Below are 10,081 nucleotides of genomic sequence, written 5' to 3' on the forward strand. Positions count from 1 at the left end.
CAATTTGTTCACACAATATTTCAACAGATGTGACAACACCTCATCTGTGTCAAATCCTATTTCTTTTTGCAATAATTCAGAGAAACCCTACCAACCTTCTGCCCGTCACTACCATAGGTGGTGCCACACTAACAGTGAAATGATTGGGAACGGACCCAGAGAAATGTGCAACGCTTCACCTCATTTAATATATTTTATTCCTGTTACTCAAAACCTCTACGGTAAAGTTTCAGGCATGACACAGCTCACACGTGACGGGTCATGTGATGGGGCACACAACCAATCACGTTCCCGGAATTTGGTCCACTGCCACCGGTACTTCCTGTGCCACTCATCTTCAAATTATGGCCAGCTACTGGCAGAAAGTAGACTGGGGGAGATGACCATCAGTCTCATGCACCCAGGCTGTGCCCACGGGTAAATATGGGATTTGAGTTTCATGGTCCTGTCTTCTGTCCTTACCCTTGTCCATGTGTCTCGTCTGATGTATCTACGTCATGTCCTGGAGAGCCCTGACAGATGTCCTCCAGGTTCCCCTTTTTCATTCCAAGGTGCCCTGAATGGCTACTCATCACCTCTGGTCTGCTTCTCATGTGGGCCGTAAGTGTTTTGCTAAGTGTATTGCCACTGTGGCTCGCATGAAGAAATCCCCTTACGCAGGTTGGAACGAAATCCTGCGAGTCATCTTCCTGCCTCACTATTGTGTGTCTGCGACGTACAGAGGTTTTTACTGTCCGACACCATCATAGGAATGATTTTTTATCATATGTACACTTCAACTGTGTGAGACGGAATCTAAAACAGAAATCCAGAAAACCACATAGTATGATTTTTAAATAATTAATTTGCATTTAATTACATGATATAAGTATTTGATCACCTACCAACCAGTAAGAATTCCGGCTCTCACAGACCTGTTAGTCTTCCTTTAAGAAGCCCTCCTGTTCTCCACTCATTACCTGTATTAACTGCACCTGTTTGAACTCGTTACCTGTTTAAAAGACACCTGTCCACACACTCAATCAAACAGACTCCAACCTCTCCACAATGGCCAAGACCATAGAGCTGTGTAAGGACATCAGTGATAAAATTGTAGACCTGCACAAAGTTGGGATGGACTTCAGGACAATAGGCAAGCAGCTTGGTGAGAAGGCAACAACTGTTGGCGCAATTATTAGAAAATGGAAGAAGTTCCAAATGACGGTCAATCTCCCTTGGTCTGGGGCTCCATGCAAGATCTCAACTTGTGGTACATCAATGATCATGAGGAAGGTGAGGAATCAGACCAGAACTACATGGCAGGACCTGGTCAATGACCTGAAGAGAGCTGGGACCACCGTCTCAAAGAAAACCATTAGTAACACACTACGCCGTCATGGATTAAAATCCTGCAGCGCACGCAAGGTCCCCCTGCTGAAGCCAGCGCATGTCCAGGCTTGTTTGAAGTTTGCCAATGACCATCTGGATGATCCAGAGGAGAAATGGGAAAAGGTCATGTGGTCTGATGAGACAAAAATAGAGCCTTTTGGTCTAAACTCCAATCGCTGTGTTTGGAGGAAGAAGAAGGATGAGTCCAACCCCAAGAACACCATCCCAACCGTGAAGCATGTAGGTGGAAACATCATTCTTTGGGGATGCTTTTCTGCAGGGGGGACAGGACGACTGCACCGTATTGAGGGGAGGATGGATGGGGCCATGTATCGAGAGATCTTGGCCAACAACCTCCTTCCCTCAGTAAGAACATTGAAGATGGGTCATGGCTGGGTCTTCCAGCATGACAACGACCCGAAACATACAGCCAGGGTTACTAAAGAGTGGCTCCGTAAGAAGCATCTCAAGGTCATTGGGTGGCCTAGCAAGTCTCCAGACCTGAACCCAATAGAATATCCTTGGAGGGAGCTGAAAGTCTGTATTGCCCAGCGACAGCCCCGAAACCTGAAGGATCTGGAGAAGATCTGTATGGAGGAGTGGGCCAAAATCCCTGCTGCAGTGTGTGCAAACCTGGTCAAGAACTACAGGATACGTATGATCTCTGCAATTGCAAACAAAGTTTTCTGTACCAAATATTAAGTTCTGCTTTTCTGATGTATCAAATACTTTTGTCATGCAATAAAATGCAAATTAATTACTTAAAAATCATACAATGTGATTTTCTGGATTTTTGTTTTAGATTCCGTCTCTCACAGTTGAAGTGTACCTATGATAAAACTTCTACATGCTTTGTAAGTCCGAAAACCTGCAAAATCAGCAGTGTATCAAATTCTTGTTCTCCCCACTGTATATACGAATATATGGCACTGTGTTTGAAAGTTGTTGGTCTGTGTCTGCAGAGACCTACCAAAGGTGCTAAGATGCTGGAGCTGGATATAAACCACTTTTCATAATTGATGAAAAAATCTCTCAGTGTGATAAACATGCACAAATAACTACGAAACCCAACATAAAAGACACCTGAGTAGGTCTGAAGGAAACTCAGAGCTTCAGGTTAACCGGGCTTCATGTTTAATCTCAGTTTTCCCCTGAGAACCACTTGTTTACAGTTCCTTCAGATGGCATTACGTAATATGGCTCACGCATTTGATCATCTATGATTTCGGTGAACATCCATGGCATTTCACCACTGCCATTGGAACATCTAAGAGGCATGTTCCCTAAAATGATTTAACCACACGGTTTTGCAACACCATTATTACATGCTTGTACCTGTTGTGAAATGATGCAGTTGTGTCCAGAATGACTAAAATGTACATATCAAAGATCACTTGGTGATTTAGGTCAGCTTGGGGTGGTTTTCAACAGGGACTTACACGTGGCGTTTCATCATTTTGTGAGGAGTTTGAACATTTATGTTTGATAACACATTACTGTTGACAGCTCCACACAGCGCAGCTATGTTATGTTAGAACGTTTTGTAGGATGCGTAACCTTCCTCACGTGGGATTGGATGCCCTAGACAGTCGTCTAACTAGAATAAAACACAGAAAATACAACTTGGCCCAGTTGGCCCACTGACTCAGTCTGTCACAGTTTTCCAAGTCTGAAAACAGAGAAGTGGAAGCAAAGTTCTTTCAAGACCATGTTGTGGCTTAAATGTATTATTTTAGATAACAGAAGTTCGGTTGTGATCTCACATACAGCTTTAGCATGTGTTGCAGTTCCAAAACCACTTGTTATATGACCAACAACAAACATTGTCTAGCGGAAATGAATCATATGTATGAGTCAAAATAATTTATATCAGTTATCTCACGGTGCTTTTCCCTGAACCTGATACAAATTAGATGCAATTTTGTGTACCCCTAAACATACAGGCAATAGGTTCCTATAAGAAATAGTGCTTTTACATTAAATGAATGTCATGGTTGCAGAGGTTCTGCCCACATCCCGACACAATGTTTTGACCAATATAAATCAAAACGACTATTTTGTTTTATTAATTATTATTCCAAGAAAATGTCCCTGACTGCACACATCATGTGTCAAAATGAAGGCTCTGAATTGAGGTAAATAGGGGCCATCATTAAAAAGCAAATGATGGGACAGAATGTTTACATTATTCCATTTTGGAAACCCCCTGAACCATAACAAAGTAAGCACAACATTCAGTAAGTAGGAGGGATCATTACTAGGGGAGAGGGGGTGGAGGTTAGAAATGTGTGACTACACTAAGAGTATAAATACTCAGCCCAAAGCACCACAGAGGAGAAAGGCAACTGGAGTTCCAAGTGCCAGTCACAACAAAAAGATTGGTGAACGACAAGAGGCCAACCCTGCCAACACCGTTGACGTCCGCAGAACTCCAAGTCAGAGAGTGACTTTCAGATAACTTCGCTCACTGTCTCCGAGTCCTTTCGTTGACTTCCATTTCCAGGGTAACTTTCAGCTCACCTCGGCCGCGCCATGATGAGATCCGCAGTCTTGGGTTCGTTTGTGTTGGGGATGTGCATGTTGGCGGGGTGGTGTGTTCCACTGAAGAAGACTGTCTCCGTGACCTTCCCCGGAGACGTCCTGAGGAACATGACCGACATGCAGCTTGCAGAGGTGTGTATCAGTCGAGTGGAAACGCAGCTATTAATCTCTGCGAGCAGATGTTTAATTTGTCCCGCTTTGTTTTGTGAAAACAAAACATATGGCGTGAGGGTGGAGGACTCATTTATAGTCACTTAAGTCATTTAGGGGAGTCGCCCAAAGTCGTCGTGTTTCAAAGTCGTTGGTTTGCCAGCGATTTAGAATTCAAGTTTGCTACAACAAATCACGTTGTGTTTGTATCCTCTTCCAGAGCTACCTGAAGCGGTTCGGCTACGTGAACGTCGAGCGGCGCAGCGGCTTTCAGTCCATGTTGTCCAACTCCAAGGCTCTGATGAGGATGCAGAGACAAATGGGCCTGGAGGAGACGGGTAAACTGGACAAGGCCACCGTGGCGGCCATGAAGGCCCCTCGCTGCGGAGTGCCAGACGTGCGCAACTACCAGACCTTCGACGGCGACCTGAAATGGGACCACAGTGACATCACATACAGGTGAGTTGCAGAGAGGCAAAAACACAAGTGTTGTCCTTGGACAGACTTAGACAGGTGACCGTGCGTGTAAGAAATTTAGCGTGCAACGGCTTGAGTGCCTTGTGATACTTTAGGATTACTCTCAAATTTTCTCACTTAGTCTGGTACCACTCAGAAGAGTGGTCGGGGGCATGTTTTTGAACATGGTACGGCGTTTAACACGCTTTTACTTCTGTACAGGGTCCTGAACTACTCCCCAGACTTGGAGGCCTCACTGATAGACGACGCCTTCGCCAGAGCCTTCAAAGTCTGGAGCGATGTCACGCCTCTGACATTTACACGCCTCTTCGACGGCACTGCCGACATCATGATATCGTTTGGGAAAAGGGGTGAGTGGCCGCCGTGTGTGCACCACCTGTTTAGCAGCGTTGTATATCTCAGGAGAGGGATTTGCCAAAATACAGTTTCAGTGCCTTTAAAGTTCAGGAAGCAGCCGAATTGTCTGAACTAAAATTCAATTGACCCCAACTCTATATGAGATGAATGGCATTAATGCAATGTTGTTGTTTCTTTTTAGATCATGGAGATGGTTACCCCTTCGATGGTACAAATGGTCTTCTGGCCCACGCCTTTCCTCCTGGCGAAGGTGTGCAGGGAGATGCCCACTTTGATGATGATGAAAACTGGACTCTAGGCAAAGGAAAAGGTACAGTTTGAATCCAGGCAGAGAAGTCCCCATATGAGTAGCGCACGCCGTCCGTACTATATTGAGTATTGTCTCCCCCTACTGTCCGCTTTTAGCATCGTATTGAATCTCCACTGAACTGAACAGAAGTACTGTACACCTTGGCAGGAAAATCAACCGCTGTGGAATTAAGCCCTTGGGCTGTATGAATCATTTGATAAAACACTTAGATGGCTCAATGTTTATGTAAGTCATGTCCGTTGTTCACAATTGCAGCAGGTGAAAAAACATGTTTGCTTCCTTCCAGTTGTGAAAACGTTGTACGGCAACGCGAACGGGGCCTTGTGCCACTTCCCATTCTCTTTCGAGGGCAAGCAGTACTCCAGCTGTACCACCGAGGGGCGCACTGACAACCTGCCCTGGTGTGCCACCACGGCTGACTACGGCAAAGACCAGAAATACGGCTTCTGTCCCAGTGAACGTAAGATTAGCAGTTGAGGGGAAATTGACTGGACGGCAATCCTTTAACAGGTTCTTTGCAATAATCACTGTGTGTCTTGCTCTCTTTTTCCACACCCAGTTCTGTACACGATCGACGGAAATAGCAACGGCAAAGAATGCGTGTTCCCCTTCGTATTTCTCGGCGAGACTTATAACGGTTGCACGACAGAGGGCCGCAGCGACGGCTACCGTTGGTGCTCCACAACGGACAACTTTGACAAGGACAAGAAATACGGCTTCTGTCCCAACCGAGGTGAGGCTGGCTTTTCTCTAAAATGTTATTCTTTTTATGGTTGACCATCTCAAAATTTGTTGTCCGCTGAGCGGGGTTTACCTAGGCATCTTTGGGACTATTCATTGAGCAAGAAACTATTCCAGTTCAACCATCAAATCAAGCTACAGCACATAAAAAGAAAACAGATAGCCTTTATTAACACACTAACATACAGTAGAGTGTTTCTTCCTGCTGGAACAGATTTTGCTGAAAGCTACTTGAGTAAAATATACTATTAATTGGTCTTATCTTAAGACGAACGCTGTATAACTGTCTCTCAGGATAAGAGGCTCTGCTAAATGACAAAAAAAAAGGCGAATGTAGATGAACCATTGGCTTTGTTCCCTCTGACAGTCCGTGTTGCTCCGTCTGTGTTGGCTTGACAGATACGGCTGTGACAGGCGGAAACTCTGAAGGAGAGCCCTGCCAGTTCCCCTTCGAGTTCCTGGGGAAGCAGTATGACTCGTGCACGAGCGAGGGGCGGGACGACGGGTTGCTGTGGTGCGCTACCACCAGCAGCTATGACGCAGACAAGAAGTGGGGCTTCTGCCAAGACAGTGGTGAGTGAGTCAGAAATGGCACCGGTGCAATTTGACCGTTTTCTACTGTGTCAACTTAAACGGCTGGCTCAGATGAATTACTCTCCAGTCGTCTGTAGCCCGGTTCTGGATGGATGAATATAACCAGGAAAACGGAGTGGTTCATCTTTGTTCACTAGTGCAGGAAGTGTGTACTGTTTCAGTTGATTTGCTCTAAGCTTTTACGCTCTCAGCAGCTAATCTTGTTTGGGTCTACATAAAATATTAAATACATGGAAAGAGTGGGCAACAGCACAATAATCAAGGATTATTTTCAGTAGAACTTTTAAATACTGTGAACTGTTGGTGGTCTGGTCTGGCCCAAGGTCTGTTAATTACTAAATCTATTGGCATAACTGTCAAGACAAACGTGACAAGGAGTTAGCAAGGTAACACAATGACCGGCGATAAGCAATAGGGGCTGACCACAAGGTTAAATCCAATTTACTGACATTATCTACCGCCCCCCCTCACTCTTTCTGTTTTTTTTTTTTCTTTCTCCTTCTCTCAGGCTACAGTCTGTTCCTAGTTGCAGCTCATGAGTTTGGCCACGCCCTGGGTCTGGACCACTCCAACGTCAGAGCTGCCCTCATGTATCCTATGTACTCCTACATTGAGAACTTCTCCCTGCATGAAGATGACCTGCAAGGCATTCAATATCTCTATGGTATGGACCTGACTATACAATACCAGTTTAGTCCTTTTTGCTGTCATGATTCTTGGGTGACATTGGCCATATAAGTTGGCCAGGACAAACCAGGCTAGAATATGACACGACGGCACAGCACTCTGTGTTTTGTTTCCCTGGAAACCTGGTGTTGATGGCACAAAATGAATATGCGGTCGTTCATTCATTAACATTCACACCCAATGCCCCCCCCCCCTTCAGGATCCAAGACAGGCCCCGACCCTACACCCCCAGGACCCACCACCACCACCACGGATGAGACTGAACCCGACACCGACACCACGGATGAGACTGAACCAGACATCACTACCACGGAATCGACCATGGTTACCACCACACTCCCAGTGGACCCCTCCCTGGACGCCTGCCAGATCGACAAGTTCGACACGATCACAGAGCTGGAAGGACAACTGCATTTCTTCAAGGACGGGTGAGCTACAATGTCACCTCAGCGCCCTGAGCTTTGGGCACGGTACCGTAGATACGCTTGGGGGCCGACTAGAATGTGCAAGCGATCATCAAGAGCACTTTTTTTTATTGTCTTTAAACGTGGCAAGGCTAGGTAAAAACATCCAAGGATATATTCAGCTGAAGTCCTCATGCTGATCTTTTTCCCCGATGACTCAACAGGCAGTACTGGAGGTTGTCAGACAAGACTGATAGTGGGATGGAGGGTCCGTTCTCCATGTCCAAGAAGTGGCCGGCTCTGCCTGCCGTCATCGACACGGCTTTCGAGGACCTCATAACCAAGAAAATTTACTTCTTCTCAGGTGAACAGAATTCTTATTTTACACAGACGCATTTACACACGCGCGCGCGCGCACCTGCACGCGCTACAATCCAGAAGACATCAACCTAACCTTATTGTCCTCTCCTACGCAGGCACTCGCTTCTGGGTGTACACAGGACAGAGTGTGCTGGGACCCCGCAGCATTGAGAAGCTTGGTCTGCCCTCCAGTGTGAAGAAGGTGGAGGGAGCTTTGCAGAGAGGCAAAGGAAAGGTGCTGCTCTTCAGTGGAGAGAGCTTCTGGAGGTGAGTTCAAACTTGGGGGTGGGGGGGGGGTTCCACATGGTATAAGGGCGGGGGTTAAATAAGGTTGTGAAGTCGTATAAGGTTGTGAACTGTATCGCCCGTTGCTATGGATGAAAGTGACTGCTAAGTACTGTGACATATTATTAGCCATTATCATTACATACAGCCAACTGTTTTGAAATGAAACTATAAAAGTAACTGCATCATTAGACTTCATGTGGAGTCAGGGCTGGCTCTAGGCTTTTCGGGGGTCCCAAGCAAAACATTTTAAATGCATTTGTTTTCATGTTTTGCAATAACCAAACCAAATATATCTGGCTCTCACAGGATGGATGTGAAGGGACAGAAAATCGACACTGGATACCCTCGTTTCACAGACATCGCCTTCGGAGGAGTGCCCAGTGATGCTCACGATGTGTTCCACTTCAAGGGTAAATATTAAATGTTACTCCTCCATTCACACTGTAGGCCACAGATGTGAAAATCAAATATTGTAATAAAACTGACAGATTATCAATTGAGGACGTGAGGTACAGTACTGTAAACGGATTGTTCCAGTTATTTATCACGGCGATTCCCAGAATAACGACATCAAGGCACTTCACATTGCATCCAGCATCTCTAATGAACGAACGCAGCGCACAGAAGGTTCACACTTTTGTTTGTGTTGTAGGCCACATCTACTTCTGCCGTGACCGTTTCTACTGGCGAATGAACTCCAGGAGGCAGGTGGACCGTGTGGGCTATGTCAAGTATGACATTATGAAATGTTCCGACTCCTAAACTAGCTTCATTGAGCTACCCGTCACTTACAGGCCTGAGGATGGAAGAACCTTTTCTATTTTGCCACTTTACACACAGACGGACCAGTTCAGATTATTTTGGGCAAAATACAAGAATTGGGCAAAGATGAGAGCTGTGGGGATTGTGTATGTAGCCTTATAGTGGGATCCCAGACCTGTGCATTATGTTTTGTCAGCAGCCTACTAAATATTTGTTCCACTTATTTGCTTATGACCAATCTGTTCAGCACTGAAAAAGTCTGATGTGAAAAGATCTGATTTAGTTATAATAAGCCATTCTAAGATTAATGATCAGAATTGAGCTGCCCTTGTTAAAGCAGCCACTATCACTGGTATTGTCTTCTTCCTCTTCTGCAGTTATAAGGGTGTCCCTGATGGGGAGAAATATTCATAAGGGCTTGTGGCATTGTGGGTGTGTCGTTTGTCATTTTGATACAGCATCCCTGTAAGTTGTGTACATTGTGAAAGACCGGAATGTGGTCCACAGTACATTGACCAAGCCATTAAGGTTAAATACATAAGGAAGTGCAGTATGATCAGCACTTAATTTTTCATAGCTACCTGTGTGAAGATTAGACTATCTAAGCTCCATGTAGGCCGAGCAAAAAAATTTATTGTTTTATCATTAGTAGATTCAATTCAAAATCTATTTTTGCTTTAGCCTTTCTGCCTGGTGCAGATATATTTATGATGAGCCATGAATAGATATTTATTTTGCCCTCTATTTTCATTTTTATGTTGTTACAATGCTATGTTTGTTTATTTTGTGCTATTTTATAATTCTGGACTGGCTCAAAAGCCATGTATTTTGCACTTCATCACTATTAAGTTATTTTTTTATTTTAATGGATGTTTTGTATTTAAACAGAACTGTCAATTAAATAAACAAAGAACACTTTATAAGTTGTCAATGTATTCGTCATTGTATAAAAAAGTATCATGAAAACAAACAGGCGCACAGTAGTTTACAAACGTGCCAGTTCCTTTGATGTCCACACAAAGTCACTGGCAGCCAAGTAGTA

The 10,081-nt window shown here is 44.8% G+C and overlaps 1 protein-coding gene across 1 annotated transcript; it reads left to right on the forward strand.

The window, feature by feature from the left end:
* Nucleotides 1-3,690: 3,690 nt before the first annotated feature.
* On the forward strand, nucleotides 3,691-9,550 carry mmp9 (matrix metallopeptidase 9). Its single transcript, XM_010893186.3, has 13 exons — nucleotides 3,691-4,041; nucleotides 4,280-4,518; nucleotides 4,738-4,886; nucleotides 5,075-5,203; nucleotides 5,490-5,663; nucleotides 5,763-5,936; nucleotides 6,344-6,517; nucleotides 7,047-7,202; nucleotides 7,425-7,653; nucleotides 7,854-7,993; nucleotides 8,106-8,256; nucleotides 8,584-8,687; nucleotides 8,930-9,550. Exons 1-13 carry the CDS (start codon nucleotides 3,901-3,903, stop codon nucleotides 9,037-9,039), a joined length of 2,070 nt encoding a protein of 689 aa, XP_010891488.2. The 5' UTR covers nucleotides 3,691-3,900; the 3' UTR covers nucleotides 9,040-9,550.
* Nucleotides 9,551-10,081: the final 531 nt, after the last annotated feature.

The sequence above is a fragment of the Esox lucius genome, chromosome 12, assembly GCF_011004845.1.
Source record: "Esox lucius isolate fEsoLuc1 chromosome 12, fEsoLuc1.pri, whole genome shotgun sequence".
In the NCBI taxonomy this organism is placed as follows: Eukaryota; Metazoa; Chordata; class Actinopteri; order Esociformes; family Esocidae; genus Esox; species Esox lucius.